Genomic DNA, 27,186 nt, shown 5'->3' with positions numbered 1-27,186 from the left:
TTGACCTACTGTGTGTGTGTGTGTGTGTGCACGTACGCCATGAGAAGGCACACGCAGCCTCAAATTCCACCAAAACGGTTAATAAAATAAAGATCCGACATATCAGGGATTTCACCGCTATAAATTATAAAGAAGTCATATGGGTAACTTCTGCTAACACACACACACACACACACGTTAATAATGCTGGGAGGAACGCCAAAATGTCAATAATCGACTAATCCCCATCACAACGTGTGAGATCTTATACACACACAGTTTCTGCTGCTTCAACAAAAAACCTCATGTTCCTGTTCAAGCATGCCCAAATCTGCCCCCCCCACCCCCGCCCCGCCCCGACACACAGAAAGATGTGTGCATGTCTGTCTCTCACGGTATCCGTAGATTGGATGGGGCGACAATCACGTGAATGGACGATCACACTGTGTCTATCTCAGCAACTTTCCATTTCATTACCGTCCACTTTATTAGGAACACCTGCACATTCATGAACTTAACCAGTCGGCCAATCGTGTCGCAGCACCAGAACCCGATGTGGTCCGAGATGCTTTTCTGCTCACCATTGTTGTACAGAATGATTATAGGAGTTACTACATCCTTCCTGTCAGCTCAGCCCAGTCCGGTCTTTCTCCTCGGACCTCTCTGATCTGCAGATTTCATCTGACACATGATTGGCTGACGCACAGGGGTACAGGTGTTCCTAATAAATTGGCAAATGACTGTATACTAACGGTTATACGGATGTTAATTTTTTTGCTCAAACTGTGTAGCAGACTTATAAGACACATCATAAAAAGTGATATCAAAGCGCACGTGTGTGTGTGTGTGTGTGTGTGTGTGTAAAACACTCACCTGGACACACAGCCTGCAGGGTCACATGACCGAGTCTCAGTGTGGTGGTCAGGTGTCTCTGTGTGCTGCCGGAGAACAGCAGGTAAAACTCCACCTCCTCCTCATCCTCCACACACTCCTCCTCACTGAGCTGCACCGTCAACACACACTCGCCCTGCGCAACACACACACACACACACTTCACTGAATCATTCTTAAAACGATCTGCATCCATCTCTCCTTCTATCCCTCCTTCTGGTTCTGCATCTCTCTCTCCACCCATCTCTTTCTTCTATCGCTCCATCTCTCCATCTTCTCTTTTTCTTTCTTCTTCACTTCTTCGTCACTTTTACCAGCAATCTAACATTTAACTAGCTAGCGTTAGCTAAATACTTATGCCAGGCATCGATCGGGTGTTCACGTCACTGTGGTCAGGTTAGCTTCTGCTTGCTAGTTAGCTTTCTATAGGCTAGCTTTCCATCAGTCCGTCAAAGCTGAACACAGTTTAGATCAAAAGATGTGTGGGAGGGATTAGCGATATCTGCATAGTCATGAGTAGGTGGAGCATATGCAAATGTTCCCGAGATTAGCCCCACCCACTTTACACTCAACTTTTATCTGAAGGAAAGAGGAAACTCAGACGTGTTTTAAATTCATACAAGGATTTCACACAGAAAAACCATGACTAGTGTTTTAATAACTGCAGTGGAACCAAACACACACACACACACACACACACACACACACACACACACACGAGCAGTGTGTTTAACCTGATATGGAGAGCAGGAGCTGGAACAAACCGAGTGTTAAAAGACGAAAACATAAACACAGCGAGGAGCCGGACCACCCAACACGTAGAGCTCCTAACACACACACACACACACACACACACACACACACACACACACACACCCACACAGTCATCCAACTTGCTTTACCTCTTAATAAATAATCAAATGGAACAGTTCGCTATAATCAGCTCTCAAAGCTTTCGTCACATCTGAATGCAGACTTCCATCTAAAGGCATTTTAGTGTGTGCGTGTGTGTGTGTGTGTGTGCGTGTGTGTGTGTGTGTGTGTGTCAGTACAGTATATTCAGTGTGACAATTAACAGCACATCCCCGTGTGTTTTATTCCTCTTACACCACAGCATTTTACCAACAAATCACTTCTTTTTTTTTTTTTTTTATTTACTACAGAACACATTCTTTTTATCCAGTTAGTTATCTAATGTTTTCTAATGTTTAACGTTTTTTGCGAAACGAGTCAGTCCCAGTTCTCGCTTACGTTATGGCAGCTATAAACCCTCACTCCCTCACCAGAGGGTCTTTTATTCTCTCTCTCCGAGTCAATAAGAGGAAAAAAGAAACAAGCGGGAACAAGAAACCGCAAAAGCGTGAGCGAGCCGCTGCGATCGAAACGATAACGCATTAATTAGAGAACTAATCACCACCCGACGACCAATCAGGACGCAGAATGAGACGAGCAGTGCTGTGGTGTAAAACATTTTAATCAGAAAGAGAGCTATACTGCAGGGGAATGTACACACACACACACACACACACACACACCCCCCCACCCACACACCCTTTATTAGCCCGTCCACTCCCTCTGAAACTCCCCATTACAGAAAATCCATCAGTTCATCACAGCGCTGTGCTTTTAATTAACACCGAGACAGAAGCGCTGACTCTCACCACACTACTGCAGGGAAATAAACACACACAACACACACCCCGCACCTCGTTACTAACCAGCGTCCTTAAGCAATTAACTTAGTAGTTCTTTTATCTATTTATTAAACTGACGTATAAATTCGTTCTTTATTCGGTGATATTTTATTTATTTCACACTGAATCATATCGCGGTCCTAAACTGCAGCCATGCTGCACATCAAGAACACTGTTATACTTCGATCCAAAATAAATATTTTCTATAATTGTACAAATTTATACCGGAATATTTTTTTCTTTATAAATACAGTGGATTTTGTTTTCCAGGTATATTTTATTTGTGTTTTTTCCCCCCCTCATGGTATTCCTGCACAAGGACAATCCATTTCCTGTTAGAAGAAAAAAAAAAACGTTTTTTTAAAAATCACACAACGTGATTTTACGTAGAAAAAAGAATGTCGATATATTTTGAAATAATTTACGCATGCACGAGTTAAATACTCGATTATTTAAATCAATTTTATTTATTTATTTAAAAAAAAACAAAATGGTGCGTGAAGTGAAGGAAAAAAAACTATTAAAAACGGGCCCATTTTCATGCGACAGGAAATAAAACAAGCTTATAATGATCTTTGTGACTAAAATGAATTTGACACTGTTAGCATTTCACGCTTAAACTTTTACAGCATGTGACATTTTTGACCATTTTCGGTCGCCGGAATTTGAACGCATCACCAAAAAAAAAAAAAAAAACATCTTTTAAAAAAAATGATTCTACAACTGGAGCGACAGTCCTGTCTCGGGCGGCGTGATGCGGAGAATCATATTTTAGAATATCATCATATGAATCTCTCTTTTATAATGTTAAACATTTGCAATTTTCCACACACACACACACACACACACACACATATATATATATATGAATATAATATAACCACTTTTATAGCCCGCCTATTTAACATCCTATATTTTTATTGCTCAGTTTCTTATACTCTATAACAGCGTGAGCGTAACAGGAAGTGAGGACTTACGTATAACGGCGCTTGCTTTGGATTTAGCTTCATGGCATCAGTCGCTGTAGAGAGAGGAACAGCAGGTTAGCTGCATGAAACTGTTTGTTTGGAGAAATTATTACATTCGATTTTTTTTTGCCTTTCAGAGGATAAAACTAAAACCGGGTCGCACCGCACGCGTGGGACCCGCCCGAGTCGCACCGCACGCGTGGGACCCGCCCGAGTCGCACCGCACACATCACAAATATTCTTACTCCAAGACAGTAAGAATATTATTAAGAATATTATCTATTATTGTGCAAATGGACAATACACGGAAAGGTAAAAAATAAAGAAATAAAGAAAATAGAAAGAAAAGTGTGTGTGTGTGTGTGTGTGTGTGTGTGTGTGTGTGTGTGATTGTGTGCGCCACTGAAATGTCACTGTGAAATGTCACAGTCGGCTGCCGAGCATGATACCCACCTGTTAGCGAGCACAGAGCCTCGCCCTGCTGCGAGGAAAATCTCAGCCAAAAATACACACTCAAAAAAACCCAAAAATACACTCGCGCATGACTCACTGAGCCGTGACTGTCATGTTCGAGTGCGCGTTTCTATCTCCGTCTCTTTCTAACCATCGATAATCATCGTTTACTAACAATACATTAATTACACTCACGCTGGGAAAATAAAGAAAGCGTGACGTTCAGCTAAGCTCGCCGTCTATCTAGCAGGCTAGCTAATGTTAAGTAAGCATTTCACATAAACCAGCAAATAATTTACAAGTATACATCTTCTCCAGAGAATATGAGGCTATTATACAGTGTGAACTAGCAGCCCACGTTGCTAGCAAACAAGCTAATGTTAAGTTTTAATATTGTGTACAGGAAGCTAGCAAATCTATTCTATAGTAAAATCCGTTAACCGCGTTGGTTAGCAAGTTAGCTAGCGCGGATATTTTACAGCGTGAACCAGCCCTCAGGTTTTATTTCCCCTTTTCCTTTTCTTTTATTTATTTTGGAAAACATTATGTTGTTTCATGGCTCAGGAACAAACGTTAGCGAAGAGCACGATATTTTTTGGCAAACTTAGCTAGCTGGTTAGCCAACTGCTAGCAAACCAGCTCACATCAGCATACCAGAGTCTCCTCCTTTTCTCACCGATTTATTTAACAGCAGTCAGAACATTTTTAACTGTTACCATGACACCCACCAAGTGATCATCATCATCATGGACACGAGCGATGCTTGATAGTTAGCTTAGCTACAATTTTCCAGACACCACTATTGTCTCTAAGGATTTGCATATCGGTCACGATTGGTCGCAAGTTGTGAAGCTCCGCCCCCAGATCGGCTTCACACAAAAGCACGGGGAAAGTTTTCACTTTAGGCGCGAAATGACGTCATCAGGATCAGGAGCAGCAGACATACGAGGCTTTGGTGCTGTAGCCAAATATCGAGACAGGAAGTGATGTCACAAATCGAAAAACATCCACAGTATGAAGCACCACGTGGAGATTTACACACACACACACACACACACACACACACACACACCCACCAAAAGGGGATAGTTCTTTGTGCTTTGTCTCTCTCTCTCTCACACACACACACACACACACACACACACACACACACACACACACACACAAAGCCTCCGAGCCAGACACCTGTTTGTTTGGACACACACACACACACACACACACACACGGACACACGGACACACACACACACACACACGTGAAGAGTCCATACAAGAGAGTGTATTCAGAGTCTATTCATGAGTCGATTCTGAAGCTTTGGAGTTGATTCATCTCAATGATGAAGACAAATTGATGGTGCATTCTCTCTTTCTGTCTCCCCATTAAAGAAAACACACACACACACACACACACACACACACACACACACACACCCGTAATCCAAGAACAAAGTAAATACGAAGCCAAGCACTTAACACATAAAATAACACACATGATTTCATTCCAATTGGCACGTTATTTTATTTCATTTGTGTCCAACTAGCTCGCTTTAGAAGATGTATAATTAAAATATAAATAATTAAATAAAATCACGAGATCAGACCATGTCGCTGTGGAGGTTCTGAGTTTATCAATAACACTTGTGTTTAACTCAGGATGCCAAGGGGGGGGGGGAGAGAGAGAGAGAGAGAGAGAGAATGCTGTGTCACACAGCTAAATGTGCTCGTCTGATTCACGCTGGAAGAACGCATGAGAAATCAGCAGCAGCTACACAAATGCTAACACACACACACACACACACACACACACAAATCCCAGGAAATTGCTGTCTCTCTCTCCCCCATCACTGTCTTTCTCTTTGTTTCTTCTTCACTCTCTCTCTCAATCTTGCTCTCACTGTAACTCTCTCAGTTCTGATCTCTATGTCTGTCTCTTTCCATTTCTATCTTACACACACACATTCTCTCTGCGTGTGTGTGTGTTCCACATAGACCAGTGTCTGTTTGTTGCACACACACACACACACCCCTATTGCCGTTAAACCTGAAACACCACGCCTGAGAACGTTATAGAGGAGTGACTGCAATTAGTACTCAATCACTCTTTGTGTGTGTGTGTGTGTGTGTGTGTGTGTGTGTGTGGCCATCTGAGCAACTCCACTTAGTATCCTGGAACCGAACCAATCAGCTGTGTTTGCATCGCTATGCCAACCACAAAACAAAACGAACTCAGGCCGATGTGGAATGAACACACACGCACGCACACACACACACTCACACACACACGCACGCACGCACGCACAGGACAGATAGAGGATGACAGATAGAGGATGACAGATAGAGGATGTACTGGGGGAAAAGCAGTTTTTTTTCAAACAAAACTGGATTACGAATCATAAACAAAACTCAAAATACAGCTACCTACAGCAGCGATATGTGGGGTCCAAGCACCTTTCACACTCATCACCACCCAGGTTTTCCCAAGTTGCCTAGAAGACTAAAGAGACCACAAACACCGTTCAGGTTTCATCACACTAACTCAGGGGTGGGCAGTCTTATCCGGAATGGGCCGGTGTGTGTGCGCAGGTTTTCATTTCATCCGAGCAGAAGCCACACCTGAATGTATTGAAAGCCAAGATCAGCTGATTAAACAGGTGGAATCAGGTGTGCCTCCTGCTTGGTTGGAATGAAAACCTGCACCCACACCGGACCTTTCCGGATAAGACTGCCCACCCCTGCACTAGCTCAGTGCTAACCCCGTGAAACGCCTGTTCAATGCTGATTGGCTAACAGCGTCCATGTTTGTTTGTTTTTTTAAGTAACCAATTTGATAATAATACAGTTACAGATTTAAGCACAAACTTAAAATTTCAGTTTGATCAGTTTGATCAGGGCCCCTCCCTTTATGGATGGCCACACCCCTATAATATTGTCTTGCAAATCCACACAACCAATCATGACTTACAGCTGTTTGAGCAAAACAAGCTCCACCCACTAGGACTGGCATGACCAAACAAATGAAAGGTCATTTAAATAAAAGTTTAAATAAATAAATAAACAAATAAACAAACAGTCACACCAACCAACTTTTAATTTACTGAGGTTTTAGTCAAATAAACAAATGTGAGTCAGAGATGATGATGATTTTCAGACTGCCTGAACGATATTAATTTAAAAATAAATAAATAAATAAAAACACCGGTGTCAATGTTTTCTTTAATTATCATGACGGGAATATATTTGAGGAATTGCGAAAATATTTATCACAATTGTTAATTTACATGTTTGTTTATCTACTTAAATAACCATCAATCAAAGGACAGCTCTAATGAGGGATACACTTGCGAAAATATATTCAAAACAAATAAAACCAACACTGCGAACCATATTACTGAAAACAAATAAAAAGAAACATATCCCTACGTTCGCTACGGTGCTAACTGTCAGCTACGATAGCATGTTTTGCATTAGCAGAATGTAACATAACTCTGGTTAACTGCTCATTGTTCAGTCTTCCGTGGTAAAATATTCCACTTAATTTAACTTTTTATTAAAGACAGAACGTTAGCCTCGAAGCTCCAGTCCTAAAAGAAAATAATCCACGGAACATTTGGAGTAAGAGTGTCGTGAACATCGTCCCTAAATGACTGTACTGTTGTTTCAGCCAAAAATTCAGTTCGTACTTTAATTTTATTGGCTGTTCGGCGTACGGATGAAAAACGACACATCTGTAATTCTATTCAACAGAATCACCACCACTATAACACTGTAACACTAAAACACTGTAACACTGTAACACTGTAACACTGTAACACTGTGTGAAACGAGCTTCCATTAGCACTGTGATAATCACCCAGCCCTAACGTTCAGACGGTCATTCCAGGGATTCCTCCGAGCTAATCCGCTGAGGGAAATGATTTTTCCGAGCCGCACTCGCACGACCTCGAGGTGAGCAGCGAGGTGGAACTAAAGTGTTTAAACTCGGCCGTCACAAGCCATCTCGTGCTAACAGAATAAAAGCGGTCAATATTTACACAGCGCTCATACGGAACACGATTAGCGAAGCGGCGCAGTGAACTCACCACCACCTTCATTTGACCTGCTGTGCTGATTTATTTACTTTTAATATTTAAGATATATTCAAGATAATTCCGAGCTCTAGTTTGTTCCAAACCCCAACTCAGCACGTTCTTCTAACTAGCTAAGCAATTACAAGCTTCAAACTGGCATGCTACTCTTAATTTAGCTGGATAGCTAATTGGCTAAGCGATCATCAGCTCCTAAACTGCATATTACTGTCAGTAAATAACTTCTAAACACTACTTAGCGACCGCGTCTAGTATTCAAAAAAGTGTTTAGAGCTTTAAAAGTTACATAATACTGTAATTAAACCATTTAGCAAAGTAGTTAGCAATCAAGCTAAGCAATATGCAGCCATCTACCTTTAAAACGCTTGCTAAAGTGTGTGTAGTAATTATTATTATTTACAGTAGTATACAATTTACGTTTATATATTTTATCCTTTTTAAAAAAAAAAAATTTGAATACAGTGATAGTAGTTAACTACCAGGATAGCTAGCTAGCTAATTATTTTTAAAAGAGCTGCCCCTCGTTGTAATGCTAGATTAGCTTAATTACACAAGCTCGCTTGGTCACTACACTACGTCATCGTTTCTTCCAAAGAAATGGAAAAATTGGCGTTCACACCTCAAACAGGAAAAAAAATACTACAGAGAATTAAAAAATTCCAAGCCTCTATGATCAAAGCGCTCGGTGAGCAGTGATACGGAGAATCCGGACTCCCGAAAGGAAACGTCTCGACGCTATTAGCCGAAATGAGTCAGGTGGCCCGTGAAAGCGCCCTCGTTAGAGCTCATTTTCAACACGTACACAGTCTGAGAGGAGAGATAAGCAAAGCCCCAGACACACGAACAAAGACTAAACAGCCGTAACCTCACTACAACGGGATTGTTCACTCGTCCCTGTGGGCTCGCGCAGACAATCACACTTATTCGCGCGGAGAAGCTAGCACGCACCAGATCCCGAGCGTTCATTAAGAATGGAACAAAACACAACAGGACCATTAGCCGTGTGTCCGATTGTAGCGAAGGCAACAAGGGGCGGGGCTTATCGTTAAATCACAAGTTTAATCATTTGACATAAGCATTAGCCGTTCTTTTCACTGTTTAAGCTGGACGTCACGCTTAATCTAAATCACTGGTTTAAGTACGCATTAGCCAACCTCAACGCCGCGTTATCATTAGCCTGCTAGCTGCTAACGCTACATCTTTAGCGGCAGCAGCGATCAGAGTTTAAATGCAAAACCACTCCCAGTGAATGAGGTGTGGCCTATGTTCCTGTCGGTCATAATTAGGGAGGTGTGGCCTTTGCGTCAGTCAGTCCCAGGGAAGGAGGCGTGGTCTCTGTTCTTATGCATCGCAGTGAAGGTGTGGCTTCTGTGTCTGTCAACTCTAGTGAAGGAGGCATGGCCTTTGTCTGTTAATGAGAGGTAAGTGGGTGTGGCCTCTGGGTCTGTCAATACCACTAAAGGGCCTGTCAATCATAGAGAAAAAGGCGTGGCCTATGTGTGTCAATCTTCTTGTAAACCTATCATACTGAATCAGTTGCTTCCTTTAATGTGTCTTCATACATCTTATTGACAGACGGTCCGTGAAATCTCTCTCTCTCACACACACACACACACACACACACACACACACACACACACCCCATATAAGGGCTCAGTTATTATAGTATACAGTATAACAATAGTTCATATCATTACTAAGTAAAATTATATAAATAAAAATTGATGGAAACATCACTTTAGCTGCAGGTGTGTGTGTGTGTGTGTGTGTGTGTGTGTGTGTGAGAGAGAGAGAGAGAGAGAGAAAGGGAGTGTGGAGAGGAAACAGACCAGGCACACCTCTCCATTAAACATGCAGATGTTCACACAAACAAAGAGTGTTGTGTTCTCCGCCCAGCTCCTTTCAGAGGTCACTAAAGGTCAAATGCGTTTACCCTTCAACAGCTGAGCGGTGGGTTCATGTCTGTAACGTTCTCCATTTAGCATCAGCAATGTTCTGTCCCGAGTTCTCTCTTTAGACTTTACAGCATAATATGCCTGTGATCTGGGTGATGAAAATAAAAACCATACTGGCGGGCTGTGTGTGTGTGTGTGTGTGTGTGTGTGTGTGTGTGTGAGAGAGAGAGAGAGAGAGCGAGAGAGAGACAGCGCGCTCAGGTCGGGGCGGATCGGAGTTTTAAACACACGCTTTTGTGCAAAAGAATATTAACATCATTTCTGTGGAAAAAAAAGAGATTTTTTGAGAAGCAGTGTGTGTTTCTCCTCCCACTCACTCACACACTCACTCACACACACACACACACACACACACACACACACACACACACACACACACTCATCGATATTCACACAGCTGCGGCAGAGTTAAAAGCCGACAAAGGAACAATTGTATCTGCTGAAAGCATGTACAACACGACTCAAAATAATCATAAATACATTCAACTCTGTAATCTCATGAATCCCGGACTGCAGAGGGACGAGCTCACTCAGGCACACGGAGAAACGGATTAATCCCACAGGTGTGTGCAAAGAAAAATGTGGGCATGCACAATAGCACGCGAGACATAAACCCGGGCATGTAACAGATAAAGATAACGTAAACTTTCCACCCGAGTCTGTAACGTTAACGTAAACAACGCGAGTCTCTGACAGCAGCGTAAACTTTCGACGCGAGTCTCTAACATTAACTTAATGTGACGTGAGCAATAACACGCCAAACAAACCCACGACGGGCGTGCGACACGAGGAAACAAGAAAAATGACCGTGTGCAACGACGCGACGTCCGAACCGATGGAGTTTCTCTCTGGAGTGCGTTTCTACTCCTCCAGGGAAAAAAAAAGAAAGGTGGAACGTTTCAGTGCTCAGAGCAACGAAAGAAAAGGGAAACTGAACACTAAAACATTCGCGGTTTTCCACTGCGGCGTGGAACTGCGGGTTTAGATCTCAAACACGCACATTACATCAGATCACCGTCTCGGACGCCACCAGGCCTGCGGCGATAATCACTTCTAAAATACAATCGCGATGATTGTACGCATGCGATGACGTCCAGCCCACACAATACCGCCGGTATGAATAATCACTCCGCGGGTTTGGACGCAGTTTGTGTTCCCAGGATTAACTCCGTCCCTTTGGGAAGGCAGCGTGAGGACAGCGGTGTTCCAGCGGCCATTGTTATTCTGGAACATCAGTAAAGACAATCCCACAATTACACTCCGCCGAGTTCGATAATAACGACGGGAAGATTCTGTTTACGAAAGGCTGTGACGTTAATACTCAGAAAAGGAGGAGGAACTGAGTAATAAATCATCGGTGCAGTTTTCACCGGAGGAAAACAGAGAACGGAGGGGAGGGGGAGGGGGACGTGTTAAAAAAAACGTGACAGGATTTCAGCCGTGCAGTCATGCGTGTTGAGAGAAAACACGCCGCAGAGGAAGCTGCAACCCCAGATAAATTTAACCTCCAACAATGCAAAGTCTCTCCGCCCCACGAACACGAAGGACGATCTGGCAACCACGCTTACATCCCCGAAATAAACGACGACGACGACGACGACGCCACAGAGCCGCGCCATCCTCACGTACTTCGTGCACACGTTTCTTTTCCCTTTTAATAGATGACCTCGTTATATCGTGCGCAAAAGCATCGACGACAGTAAAACAATGCACACGAACGATTAAAAACCGCACGCGGTGGGTTCGAGGACGAGTCCTGACCCGATCCTCTCGCACGGGAAACGCCCCGCGCGTCCCATCAGCACGTTTAACACCTTTAACGTGAAAAAAAATGAATAAATTCTTTCCACGTGTCGGTCGACTCTTTATACAAAACAACAAAAAACACACAACATTAGAAAACAATTCATAAACTACAAGGAAACGTCCGATTTTTTAAAAAATAAATCGATTTGATTCTCTCGTGATCAAAGCCTCTCGCGTCGTTTGTAGATTATCGCTTGTGGGCGTGGCCTGTCTTGCATTCTTTTTACTCCTGATGTGAAGCAGTATTAGCTCGATACGCGCTTTCTAAAGCTAACCAGTTAAGCACAACGTAAAGGACACACTCATCAGCGTAAAGACGCTGTCGTCTGATTTACGTTACACGTTCAGCTTCGCATTAGACTCGCTTTCAGATTAGATTAGATTAGCAAAGCGATTAGCAAATGCACTCGCCAGACGCAGCAATGATCTCTGATACTTCCTTCCAAGTTTCTTCGTAATGTTTCTATACACACTGAACGAGAGATCACGTGTGCGTGTGTGTGTGTGTGTGTGTGTGAGAGAGAGAGAGAGAGAGAGAGAGAGAGAGAGAGAAGGTAGGATAAAGAGAGCACACTGGAGCAGAACATTTATTCGGACGTGGTGTGCGAGTAGCCCCTAAGAAGCGCAGGTTTGTTTAGAATTCCTGTTGGAAGTATTTTCCGTCGCTCCATCACCGTCGGTGTGCGTTACGGCTTTAACCATGAATTTACATTTTAACGGCGAATGAAAAACTGAAAATGAAGGATTTCGCGGTAGAGGTGTCGTACCGCGGCGTAACGTCGACGCTCAAGTCCTTCTTTTTTTTTTTAACGTTAGCATATAAAGCTCCGCCCCCAAACGCTTAACTTCACGGCTTCTTATTGTTCTTATGGGAACATCGACTGCGTGCGATCGATCCTACGACGTCGTCGTCGTCTTGGCAACATTCGTCCTATTTTTAATCGTTCGATAGTCGAGGCATCGTCAACCTCCACGCATAAATACGCAGATATAAATTAGGATGAAGCGTAAAGTTAGCGAGGTTATCTGTAAAGCGCGCCCGATTCACGTAGCGCGCTAATCTCATACGATGACTGTTCCAGTAACTCCTCTTTGAGGTGAAGTATCTTTACGGGGGGTTTTTTTTGTTTTCGCTTTGTTTATTGATAGCCATCGTGCTTTAGAACCGATTCCGATAAGAGCTCTTTAATCAAACGCTACAGCCTTTTCGTCTGCGCTTTAAAGGGAAAACTATGTGCTAAATGCAGCAGAAAGAGACTCGCAGAAATAAACGGGAAAACCAACTTCTCCATCCTGCCAGCAGCCAAAGACCACAGAATGTGGAATGTTTGGAATTGGGATCGCGCTCACAAAACGAGAGGAGCGCGAGTTCGACTGAAAAGCATTGAGAAAACACACGGAGGAAAACTCTCTCTCTCTCTCTCTCGCTCGCTCTCTCTCGCTCTCTGACCGATGATAGACTTACAATACAAACTATGATCGCTCTTTCCGTTTCGGAAGATTCGTTTAGCGGACCGTTTATCCAGAGCGAATCACAAAGCAGAATCGATTCCCGGGGATAAATGAATCGTTTTAGGGAAAAATGAAACGTACGCAGCATCTCTTTCATCGCTACAGTAACCGGTTTGTGTTTCGCACCGGCGCTACGAGGTTAACGTAGCTATCTCGTAGCTGTTTCTTTTTTGCGAAAACACGTCCGCGTCTTCCCGCACTCGTCACGACCTCATCAAACTCTGTAATCGGACAAAACACTAACAGCGCAAGAACAGCGTAGAGTGTGTTTACACGTTTAATTTATTTATCCTTCCATCACTTCACAGTTTCCACTACAACGTTTATGATGTCATAATGTTGGTAGGCGGAGCCTAAGAGGCCTGACTGATACAAGAGTGCACGGACAAAAGAAACGATTCCAGTCGTCTAACATGGCGGCGAATGTGACGTGATTTTTGAGTAACAGCGCCACCTGCAGGTCTGGAGCACTCCTCTGCAACATCCAAAAAAGACAATCATAGCGCGAGAGACAGAGAGAGAGAGAGAGAGAGAGAGAGAGAGAGAGAGACTGTTGTAAAAGTGTGTGTACGGATTTTTCTACAAGGTGGTGTTTATTTAGCATTCATGGAAGGAGTCTCCAGTGTCAGCGCTTTGTAAGTGACCTTACGGCTTTGTTATGAATAAGAATTTGTTCATGATGACTTGTCTGATTAAATTAAAGGTTAAATTAAAAAAGGAGCTCGTAAGGTCAAGGTGCTTTCGACTCGGTTCGGCCGTAACGAAGCTATTTTTTTGCGTAAAGTTTACAGAGGCGTTAAATCAGGAATATTCACGATATCTTGGCGTATGTGTGTGTCCGGTTTTTGACTTCCACCGTGTTCCACTGATGTAGACGGACTCGGTGGACGGAGAGGTTTGTCCATTTGTATGATGACTGATCTCCTGCGCTAGTGCGGCGGGTCAGAACAGCGAAGAAAGGCTAAAACAGACACACAAAACATTAACGCGCACAATCATGAGAAACGATCGTGAGTTTCTCTCATGTCGCCTCATGACCACGAGTTTGGGAACCCCTGCCTCGACATAACTGGCATACCGCGTCCTGAATCGCGTCAGGAAGTCTGCGACATCGCTGCAGATCTGGACGTGGTTCGGGATTACTTATTAGCCATGTTAGCGCGTCCTGGCTGACGTCTGAAATAAGACGGACGTTTAATGTTTGTGTAAAGTTCTCCTTTAACCACTGAGCCAACAATCAGAACTGAAACTACGGAAAAGTAAATAAAACCGAAATGTAATTCTGATACGTGACTAACACGCTGAGTCTGCACTGTAACGCAGTGTCCAGTTTATTCTACTCACTTCCTTTTGGAACACACACACACACACACACACACACACACACACACACATCTGTTTTGTGTCCCATCTTAAACCGTGAGCCAAGTGTTTCAACATAAGTGCCTCTCTTCACTAACACACAAAGGCCGGTCTTTCACACACTGAATGAGCCGACAGTGGGAGCGGCGTGGGGGCGGAGCCACAGCTGAGACTGACCATGACATCACCGCAGCCTGACGTATAAACTGTTATAGGCTCTGAGTAAGCGCTCGTATCTCTCATACTGAAATGTGAAAAGCGGAAACAACTTGTTTCACAAATATTCCACAACGCTGAATGTAACTATAAATGGATAAAAACGACGAGGAGTTGCCACGCCCACAGGTGATAACACTAGCAGTTGCTATACGGCCACAAAAAGTAAACTACAAGTGACCCTACAGACCTTCGTTTCAACTTATAACCTTTCAGCCTGAACTAGATTAATATGTTTATTTTTGTGTAGCTCTGTGTGTGTGCGCGCGCGTGTGTGTGTGTGCGCGCGTGTGCGCGTGTGCGTGTGTGTCAGTCTCATTCAGTCGGTGAGTGTGTTTTCCTGCTGAAGGTCAAGTCCAGTTTATTTATAAACACCCAAAATCCCAAGCACGTCCCAGTGAGTCTTCCAGGCCTTAACACAGAGGTGCTGACATCGCTAATGTCAAACTCCTAGCAGGCAGAAAGAAAAAAGAAATCGACCAAAAAAACAACAAAAAACCTGAGTATTTGTTGGTCTGAGGTGTTTTTTCTAGACTATAAGAACAGTACAAGGCAACTTTTTGTTCATTACTAACTAATTAGAAGTAATTAATTAACACTGCCATTGCAACCAATCACACCACAGTTCCCGCCCACAATATCACTGTAACCAATCAGACCATGGCCCCACCCCTGTGCAACTACAACCTTCTGGACATGACTGCAGCCAACCCCTGACCCCAAACCCCTATACCCTAACCCCGAAACCACATACCCTATACCCTAACCCTGAAACCTTAACCCCTAAACGCTAACCCCTAACCCCTATACCCTAACCCTGAAACCTTAACCCCTAAACTCTAACCCCTAACCCGAAACCACACATCCTAACCCTGAAACCTTAACCCCTAAACTCTAACCCCTAAACCACATACTCTATACCTTAAACCCTGAAACCTTAACCCCTAAACTCTAACCCCAATCCTTAACCCCTAACCCCTAAACCACATACCCTATACCCTAACCCCTAAACCTTAACCCACATACCCTAACCCCGAAACCTTAACCCCTAAACTCTTAACCCCTAATCCTTAATCCCTAACACAAAAACCACATACCCTATACCCTAACCCCGAAAGCTTAACCCCTAACCCCTAACCCACATACCCTAAACCCCGAAACCTTAACCCCTAAACTCTAACCCCTAATCCTTAACCCCTAAACTCTAACCCCTAAACCACATACCCTATACCCTAACCCCAAAACCTTAACCCCCATATTCTATATACTAACCCCTATCCCCTATCCCCTAACCCCTAACCCAGTCTACTGTTTTTTCTGCCTTCACTGAATGTGAAATATCTGGGACAGAGTGAATCCTCCAGCCAAACCTCACCCTAAACGAAAGTCTTTCAAAAGTTTCCACTATTCCATCCAGCCGAGGAACACAACTGGTAACACTTTCTCCATCTCCCAACTTTCTAAACACAACAAATCCAAAACGTGTGTGGAAACAATGGAGGATTTACACGAAACCTAAACCTGATCATCGTCCTGCCGAACAGCACACATGCGGCTCGTTAAGGAGAACCTGCTGGAGATACGCCGTTAGCGTAGCGCCCGAGGCTGCGACGTCACGGTACACAGTGGCTTAAAAGCCATGATACGAGCAAGAACACGTCTGGAGCATACAGCGGGAGGTCACGCGTGATCTCGGTCAGGCTTTAGCATGCAGTGTGCAGAATCGTTTACAGACGATAATCAGCTGATCAGCTTCAAGTAATGTTTTCCTCCTCTATGTTCTTTTGATCCATGTCTGATTGTTTAACCAATCCAACCAGAGCTCCCGCCCTCAATGCACCTATAACCAATCAGACCAAGGTTCCCACCTTTAGTGTCACCGCACACAATTAAACCCCTGTCTCCACCCACATTGGCACTAACCAATCAAAACCTGCCCACAATGCCAACATAACAAAAAACAGTCCGTGCCCCAATTCCAGCAACCAATCAGAATGCACCTCTTAACCCATTACCATCATAACCAATCAAACCACAGTTCCTACCCACAATGCAACTGTAACCAATCAGACCACAGTTCCTACCCACAATGCAACTGTAACCAATCAGACCACAGTTCCTACCCACAATGCAACTGTAACCAATCAGACCACAGGACCTGCCCACAATGTAACTATAACCAATCAGACCACAGGTACCGCCCACATTACCAATTACAATTATTAAAATGAAGATCACATCTACACTCCTCGAAAGATCTCCATTTTGTAATCACGTTTGAAATTCGATGTAAAATGTCTTGTCGCAGTAATAAACAATCAATCTGACCACAGTCCCCGCCCACAATGCCGCTGTAGCCAATCAGAACTCAGATCAAAGAGAAACAATTCAAAGATCCTTTGGAAGCTTTTCTTTTATTCTTATTTCTAAAAGTTAATGAGTAACACCACGTGTAGCTGAACACACCAGCTGCAGACGTACAAGACAACGGTCTAAGAATATCACACACACACACACACACACACACACACACACACACACACACAGCAGTGGTTATGTTTGGATCTGAGCCGTTACATCTCTGGCATGGTTAGAATAGTTTCAGCAGCAGAAGGCCATTATATCAGTGAGCTGCTCATTCACGCAGAACCATGTTCCTAAAGTTCTAATGAGTCCAAACTAGAACCCCGTCAGCACACACAGACCTCCGGGACCTCTATTTACCCGCCAGTTTACACAAAAATAAAACCAGGAACATAATAAACTCCACAGTCTGACCATCAGGAACCACCAGCAACCCTCAAAAACCATCAGGAGCCCTCGAGGCCTCCACATTTCTACCTGAGCAGGCAGGTCAGCATTCTTCACTCTTACCTGCTCAGGTGTGGAAATGAAAGACTCACTGGGGGGTCCTTGATGAAATTCCTCTGGAAAACACGTTCGTTAAAGCAGCAACACTGCGCTCAAACATGAAGTCACCCAAACTTTGAATGTTCTTTTGTTTCCTAGAGTCTGAAAACTGCTTTAATAAGGAAGAAGTGAAGAGAGCCCCAGGGAGAGCCCCAGGGAAGGCTGGGAGATGTTCACTTCACCCTGAGACTCTGCATTCTGAGGAATGGAGGACATTAAAACTTCTTACCTGCTCGATTTTCCTGCCTACAAGTGGAATCCTGACTTTCAGAAACTCCACCATTCCCCCTCTTTTCTTTCTTTTCTTCTCTTCACGCTATTTGTTGGAAGTTACAACCCGCACAATCCCGCATTGTTCCCTTTCCTCTGCTTTGAAGTTAATAAACACACCGCAGCAGATGTTTCGGCACCAAACAGACTGAAGTTAAAGATGTTATGCGCAAGATTCCGACTTGCCTTGTGGCTTGAAACACGACAGAACTGTAGAAACAGACAGACAGAGAGAGAGAGAAAGAGAGAGAGAGAGTCCATTCGCTCCACGCTGCTGCAGTAAGACTCTCCACTGCTCTAAATGACTCCATATGGAGCACTGCCGACTCGCCTCATGCGCCATCTAGCGGCCGAACCCTACAACTGCAGCTGGAATTCCCAAGAAACGTTTTATTTAGTTTAGTTTGTTTGTTTGTTTGTTCAAATCAAACAAACAACAACAAAAAAAGAGAAACCCTCTGAAATATAGACTTTTATTACATCGCGGCACCAACTAAAATGTGACCCGAAATATGCTCTGTATGCATCAGGACAGTTATTAAGAGCAATAAAACGTCACTTCCGGCCCACATTTCACCGGAAGTTACATGACACTATAAACCATCGATATAACAAAGTATATCTGTGGTGTATATATTGTCTAAAGTGCTCTTTTTTTATTATTATTTTTTACTTTTCCACTCAACTGTTATTAATAGATTAATATATTAATAGATTTATGTCTATAATTATCTTCTTTTATCAATCAGTGTAAAATAAACATACTTCCATTGTATTTTATTGCAATTCAAATGTATTTAGTAATGAAATGTATAAATGAATAAAAAACAAGTCAATATCCAGTCCATTCATGTGAAACTTACACACTTACAGCTAGTGTGTTTTCAAAACTATAAGAACTCAATTTATTACCTGATATATTTTCATGAATATGATTTGGATGTGTGTGTGTGTGTGTGTGTGTGTGTGTGTGTGTGTGTGTGTGAATGATTAATTTAAAGTAATTAGTGATTAATAATGAAAAGTTTTAAACTTGTTTGTTATTATTCACTGCTTTATTTGTTAATTGTCAGACATATTCATTACTTTATTGTTTATCAGAGTTTCTGTGATCGTTAACCATCATAGCGTGTGTTTATTCAGTTCAGGTGACTCAGCTCAGGTGTGCGTTTGTACTTGACTGACACCTAGTGGCCAAATAAGGCAGCACAATTAATTCACTACTCCCTTCATCAGTCCTTTACACTCTCAGAAACACCTCAGGCTGCTAAACTGCACCGTTCCCTTGTCTCTGGAATGGTTCCACCAAGTGTAGACCTTTTGTACACTTCTCTTTGCTTGTATTTCCTCATTTGTCAAGTCGCTTTGGATAAAAGTGTCTGCTAAATGAATAAATGTAAATGTATATACAGTATATATATATATCTTCTAAAGCAAACTCTTTCAAGACTAATGAAATAACGCAGTGTTCAGTGTGAGAATCACGTGTGTGATTAGCGTGTTACACGCTCGGGTTCGTACTAGCTTCGTCTCGGTTTAGATTAGCGAAGCGAGCTAACTGTACTAGCTACGTGCGCTCACCAGAGACACCAGTGATCTCTGCTACTTCCTTCCAAGCTTCATTTTTCTTCATAACGTCTCTATGCACATTTAATCAGTCGGTCCGAGGACTCGTTCGAGACGGACGTTTGGATTTATCGCTTCACTGTGCGCTACTTTGCACAGAAGTGAGAATATCTCATTACGCCCCTGTTGCTAAAATCGTGTATGTTATACAGCGTATTGTACGGTGTTATGGTGTACGAAGACAGCAGAATTTTCCAGAAGCATTACCAATAACTCTCTCTCTCTCTCTCTCTCTGTTCAGCGGGCGGTGTACGCACTCTGTCAGGTCGATAGCGCTGAATTATTTATCTGTTAACAGCTCTCTCTGATGCTCAGTAAAGATTTTACACACTGAACCTCATCACGCTCACACTGCAGACATTTAATAAAAACTTCTGTCAGGAGAACACTCTGTTACAGGGTTCTACATACAACCTTTAAGACTCATTACGGGTTTAAACATTTTTTAATGTGTATTACAAAATGTGAATAAATATATTCATCAGTTAATTAATTAATTAGTCAGTGAAACAGTTAGGGATGTAATTAAGAGTTGATCAAGTTGTGTGTAAATGTCTTTGTGGATTAAACAGACCATAAATTCCCTCCAGACGCATCACTGATTTTATTCATTCTCATGTTCATAAACGCCATAAATTACCAATCACGTTCAAGACATATTTACATTTAGCCACGCCCACAAAACTCCTTAACAGACCAATCTCAGAGAGAGCTGAGAATAACGGATGAATTTTTTCATGTAAATAAAGATAAGAAAACCAGACGGGTTTTCAGGTTTCTCCAAAGGGATATCCCTGAGCACAGAGAGCTGAGTGTGTGTGTGTGTGTGTGTGAGGAGAATAATTTTTTCATAAGTGAGGAAAAGCCTTCTGATTAGTATTCAGACCTTGTACAGACTGCATCAAGAATCTCTCTCTCTCTCTCGCCCTCGCCCTCCCTCTGTCTCTCTCTCTCTCTCTCTCTCTCTCTCTCGCTCTCTCGCCCTCCCTTTGTCTCTCTCTCTCTCTCCCTCTCTCTCGCCCTCCCTCTCTCTCTCTCTCTCTCTCTCTCTCACTCACTCTCTCACCCTCCCTCTCTCTCTCTCTCTCTCTCTCTCCGCATCACTCCGTTCAATCAGGAGTTAAAAGGGAAACAACAGGAAGCTTCACAGATCTGCAGATAACAGGTACAGATTTTATCTCCATTTATTAGAGTTAATTTCTTCAACAAGTTAGCACACACACACACACACACACACACACACACACACACTCGTAGACCAAACGCTCTGCTTTGCTACACACTGCTGTCTTCTCCCATCAACTGATCATCTAGCTTTTTTACATTTTATACCTGTGTGTGTGTGTGTGTGTGTGTGTGTGTGTGTAACTGAAATGCAGCATTAACACTAACTCCACCCCTCTGTCTACCTTCACACCCCATTCTTCAATCGAACTCCACCCCTCACCCAAACTCCTCCCTCAGTCCCCACTCTAACCCCTACACCAACCCCTACTCTAACCCCTACTCTAACCCCTACTCTAAACCCTACTCTAAACCCTACTCTAAACCCTACTCTAACCCCTACTCTAACCCCTACTCTAAACCCTACACCAACCCCTACACCAAACCGTACTCTAACCCCTACTCTAACCCCTACTCTAAACCCTACACCAACCCCTACACCAAACCGTACTCTAACCCCTACTCTAACCCCTACTCTAAACCCTACATTAAACCCTACTCTAACCCCTACTCTAACCCCTACACCAACCCCTACACCAAACCGTACTCTAACCCCTACTCTAACCCCTACTCTAACCCCTACACTAACCCCTACTCTAACCCCTACTCTAACCCCTACTCTAACCCCTACTCTAACCCCTACTCTAAACCCTACTCTAACCCCTACTCTAAACCTTACACCAACCCCTACACCAAACCGTACTCTAACCCCTACTCTAAACCCTACATTAAACCCTACTCTAACCCCTACTCTAAACCCTACTCTAACCCCTACTCTAACCCCTACACCAACCCCTACTCTAAACCCTACTCTAACCCCTACTCTAAACCCTACTCTAACCCCTACTCTAACCCCTACTCTAAACCCTACTCTAACCCCTACACCAACCCCTACTCTAAACCCTACTCTAACCCCTACTCTAACCCCTACTCTAAACCCTACTCTAACCCCTACTCTAACCCCTACACCAACCCCTACACCAAACCCTACTCTAACCCCTACACTAACCCCTACTCTAACCCCTACACTAACCCCTACTCTAACCCCTACACCAACCCCTACTCTAAACCCCTACTCTAACCCCTACTCTAACCCCTACTCTAAACCCTACACCAACCCCTACACCAACCCCTACTCTAACCCCTACTCTAAACCCTACTCTAACCCCTACTCTAAACCCTACACCAACCCCTACACCAAACCGTACTCTAACCCCTACTCTAACCCCTACTCTAAACCCTACATTAAACCCTACTCTAACCCCTACTCTAAACCCTACTCTAACCCCTACTCTAACCCCTACACCAACCCCTACACCAACCCCTACTCTAAACCCTACTCTAACCCCTACTCTAACCCCTACTCTAAACCCTACTCTAACCCCTACTCTAACCCCTACACCAACCCCTACACCAAACCCTACTCTAACCCCTACACTAACCCCTACTCTAACCCCTACACTAACCCCTACTCTAACCCCTACACCAACCCCTACTCTAAACCCCTACTCTAACCCCTACTCTAACCCCTACTCTAACCCCTACTCTAAACCCTACTCTAACCCCTACTCTAACCCCTACACCAACCCCTACACCAAACCCTACTCTAACCCCTACACTAACCCCTACTCTAACCCCTACACTAACCCCTACTCTAACCCCTACACCAACCCCTACTCTAAACCCCTACTCTAACCCCTACTCTAACCCCTACTCTAAACCCTACACCAACCCCTACACTAACCCCTACTCTAACCCCTACACTAACCCCTACTCTAACCCCTACACCAACCCCTACTCTAAACCCCTACTCTAACCCCTACTCTAACCCCTACACCAACCCCTACACCAACCCCTACTCTAACCCCTACACCAACCCCTACACTAAACCCCTACTCTAACCCCTACTCTAACCCCTACACCAACCCCTACTCTAAACCCCTACTCTAACCCCTACACTAACCCCTACACCAACCCCTACTCTAACCCCTACTCTAAACCCTACACCAACCCCTACACTAACCCCTACACCAACCCTAACCCTAACCCTAACCGCTAACCATAACCCCAACCCCTACTCTAAACCCTACTCTAACCCCTACACCAACCCCTACTCTAAACCCTACACTAACCCCTACACTAAACCCTACTCTAACCCCTACATTAACCCCTACACTAAACCCCTACACTAACCCCACTTCACCCTTATAGTATATGGATCTGTTAGCATACATAATAAGCAAGCCATAATACACAGGCTAATGAATTAGCTTGATAAATCTTGAGTGCTAGCACAGAATTAGCAGAGTAATAAGCATATTATGTTTCTCTAATGTTCTGATTGAATTATGATTCAGCTAGCGAGCTTTTATTCACTGCTAGTCACGTAACCTCTTTATGAGCCGTGTCAGCTTCTACTGAGTTTAATTTAGTTGAAATTAAAGACATATTCCTCCAAGACTATTCAAATAAATACAAATAAATCACATTTTACACAATTTAGCATCTGTGTTGTTAATATTAATAGTGTTTCCTCTTTAATTACCCAGACTAAAAGCTGCTCCTCAGCCTGCACTAATTCACTGTGTAACTCTCAGCAGCTTCGTGTCGGTTCTGTGTGTGTTTATAAAACAGGAACACGGCACGGGACCCGACTCGCACCAGACGCCGCCGCCCGTGTAACTCTGTTTGTTCAGGGTTCATGCTCTCATTCTGCTGATCAAAGAGCCTTGTATAAAGATAACCCACCTACAAACACACACACACACACACACACACACACACACACACACACACACAGCATCTCTGCAGCATGCCAGGTGCTCATATTAAGTCCCCTACAGGATTCAGCTCGGCTGATGAGATTCACAGCTAAACATATTCACACGACTCATTAATGACTAATCTAATCCCTCGACGGAGGACGTCAGAGGAGGTTCTCTGGAGGAGTGACTATTTTATGGATAGAACAAGTTTCTCTGTAAGCGTAGCAGATGATCGCTAGGTCAGATTATCCTTCACACTGCGAGCATGTTTTCTCTACAGCAGAGCGCATCGAATTAACACAAACAATGGCGCAGAGTTGGCAGATTACAGGTGGAGCGGACCAACCCCCCTAGCCAAACCCCCCACGGGTGAGAAACACCGGTCTAGAGCAGCGGTCCTTCAGCTATTTTTCAGCATAAGCGCGTGCATAACCTGGCTCTGAATACCAGGACCTCTCCTCTCCACAATTCCGACATAACTACGGAACTAACGTCATCTCTGAATAAGGACCAGTGTTTGTAGTACAGAACTTTTCCTTCATATTCTCTTCCTCTCTGAATAATCAGTGTAATCATGTCATTTTTTTTCTTGCTCATTAGACGAATTGAGCACGGCAGTTAAGGTTTTCATGGTGGGAAAGTAATTTGTATAATGGCTCTATTATTAAATGAATCATTTGAAATGACGAATATAAACCCTTACTGCATACAGCTTTATAATCATAATCGCAGCCAGGCGACTGTTTCCTTCCTGATAATCCCACGCGCCCCGTCAGTATATTCACGCTCTCGGGTTATGGAGTCGAGGTCTTTTGAAATGTGACGTCCCCAGCGCAGATTGATTGACAGGCCAGCGGTGAAGATAAAACAGTTTCTGTTTCTGAAGATCAGACTGAAGCTCGTTCTCTATTGCAGAAGACAGAAACAGCAGAATATCTCCCGCCGAGGAGCCACTTCTTTACAGAGGAACTGTACGTGCGTGTCCGACGTTTCCAGCCCGAGTTTGCGTAAATATACAATCGATCGTTTTCAAATCTATAACTGTCGAAGAGTTCCTGCGATTTTACACACAGATTATATACAGCTTTCAAGTTAAAATCACTTACACATTCATTTCGTGAAACGCATAATTAATGGCTTCATGATTAATGACTAGAAAGAAAGAGATTCCCAAACAAATCCATAAGACAGATAAGACTAGGCATTTAATCCGAACTAAAGTAATGGCACCTTTTAAAAGGACGAGGAGTTAGTGTGTGTATACGGCAGCTGACTTGCTGCGGTGGCTAAGCTGCATTACTGTGTTCAGGGGGCGTTCTTTCAGCACTCATTATTTTGTTGTCTTTAAAATGTTTTTCTATGAACGTTGCCTTTTATGGTGTTTTGTGGGCGTGGCTAAACGTCAATCAGCTGCGCCGTGAACGAGCTCGGTAATTTACGGTCGATTGGCTTTGATCGACATACGCGCGTGAGTACACAGAAAATCGGCACGTTTGTAAATTTGTTCATTTTTAGTTCCCTTGGTGACAAAAACTTTTACACACAACTTTATGACATGTTTGATAAAGCCCAGTGTGTGTACCCTTCACCCTTAGATAGGGGTACGCTACGGTCCTGACTTACTACGATCCCGAATAACAAGCACTAATTTATGACGTGATAAATTGTGTTTGTAGACGACGTGCAGAGAATAACTGTGTTAATTATTGACGTGTATTGCGCAAAATATGAAAGGAGCGTGTGTAGCTGTCGGACGTGTGAACACGTGGAGAATATCTAATATGAAACTTTCATCATGTCATCGTCCTACAAAAATTTGCGAGAGCCTAATAAATGCTATGGTTTAAATGAAACCATGTTCAATTCACGCAAATTTAATACGTGCTCGTCAGACGTATTAATTACCGCACGCAATCTCCGTTCAAGCAAGGTATAGTCCAGAAAATATGCTAGACGTCTGTCTCGTCTGTGCCAGAGAGTGTTTTAAGCGCCGCAGTGCCGTATTTTTTAACCTCGCCGTCTCGAGGAAGCACTGTCTGAGAAAGATTCATTTATTGTTCTCTCAGACGCTCTGAATTGTGCAGCATCATCACAACATTTTCATCATCAGGAATCGATCAGAAACCTCCTGGAGTCGCTCCTGCGGCGTTTCTCGTCCATCAGCCTCGGAACAGAACGCCAGAGCAGAGCAGGACTTTCACATTTACTGTGACAGAATCATGGAACCGTGTCAACTCTGACGTCTTCCGAATACGAAGCTCTCCTTCAAACTGATGAATCAGCCTCCGTTAAAACGCTTTGATGAAAACCAGACAACAGCACGGCGCAAAAGAGCCGAATCAAGCCAGCACCTGTTTTTTTATTCAGAGAGGATAGATAGACAGACGGACAGACAGACGGACAGACAGACAGACACCCTCTCTCAGGGTCTGGCAGGGACGGGGGAGCACTGAGTGTGGATGGAGGAATGCACTTTACCCCTGTGAGAGAGAGAGAGAGAGAAAGAGAGAGAGGTTGTGTTGTAATCCTCCTGTTCAGGCTGTAGATAGATAGAAGGATGGACGGACGGAAAGACAGACAGATAGCTAGAGTCCCCTCTGAAAGTATTGGAACAGCAAGGGTAATTCTATTGTTTTTGATATACATTGAAGACATTTGGGATTTCTATTTCCATTTATGGTATTTGGCCGACGCCCTCGTCCATAGTGACTTATATTTATCTAATTTATAGACCTGGGCAGTTGAGAGTTAGGGTTAAGGGTTAAAAGAGGGGCTAAGCAGTGACAGCGTCAGAGTGCTGAGATCTGAACTCATGACCCTCTGATCGTGAATCCGATCAGCAGTGACATCACCAACAACCTCCACAGGGCAAGGTGAAGGTAATACAAACCACCGTTCGAAGAAGACTTCAAGAGCAGAAATATTGAGACCGTACCACAAGATACAAACCACTCATCAGCAGCAAGAATCAGAAATCCAGACTGGAATTCACAAAGAAATACAGAGACGATCCACAAAAGTTCTGAGATCAAGATGAACCTCTACCAAAGTGATGGAAAGGCCAAAGTGTGGAGAAAGAAAGGATCTGCTCATGATCCAGAACATACGAGCTGATCTGTGAAACATGGTGGAGGTAGCGTCATGGCTTGGGCTTGCACGGCTGCTTCTGGAACATTCTCACTGATCTTTATTGATGATGAACTCATGATGGAGCAGCAGAATGAATTCAGAAGTCTACAGGAACAGTCTGTCTGATAATTTACACAGAAAATCCGAATTAATCAGGAGAAACTTCATCATGCAGCAAGACAACGAAAGCTTAAATAGATAGATAGATAGATAGATAGATAGATAGATAGATAGATAGATAGATTTGTGAATTGGATGGGGTTTGGGATTAGACAGTATAACACACTGTATGTAATAATGGTTTAACCCTGGATCAGACCATTCAGCTCCACGGTGGGGGGT

General features: G+C 43.6%; 1 protein-coding gene across 1 annotated transcript in view; it reads right to left on the bottom strand.

The window, feature by feature from the left end:
• akap13 (A-kinase anchoring protein 13) overlaps window positions 1-18,382 on the bottom strand; it is a 74,995-nt gene extending 56,613 nt beyond the window's left edge. The window contains exons 1-3 of the mRNA XM_053630615.1: window positions 18,060-18,382; window positions 3,542-3,585; window positions 853-1,006 (exon numbers count right to left, since the gene is read on the bottom strand). Of these exons, the coding sequence (XP_053486590.1) occupies window positions 853-1,006; window positions 3,542-3,574 (187 nt within the window). The 5' untranslated portion in view covers window positions 3,575-3,585; window positions 18,060-18,382. The remainder of the gene's footprint in view (window positions 1-852; window positions 1,007-3,541; window positions 3,586-18,059) is intronic.
• Between the last annotated feature and the right edge of the window lie 8,804 nt (window positions 18,383-27,186).

This window comes from Ictalurus furcatus, chromosome 8 (assembly GCF_023375685.1).
Source record: "Ictalurus furcatus strain D&B chromosome 8, Billie_1.0, whole genome shotgun sequence".
NCBI classification, from domain to species: Eukaryota; Metazoa; Chordata; class Actinopteri; order Siluriformes; family Ictaluridae; genus Ictalurus; species Ictalurus furcatus.
This window is presented reverse-complemented; position numbering and strand designations above follow the sequence as displayed.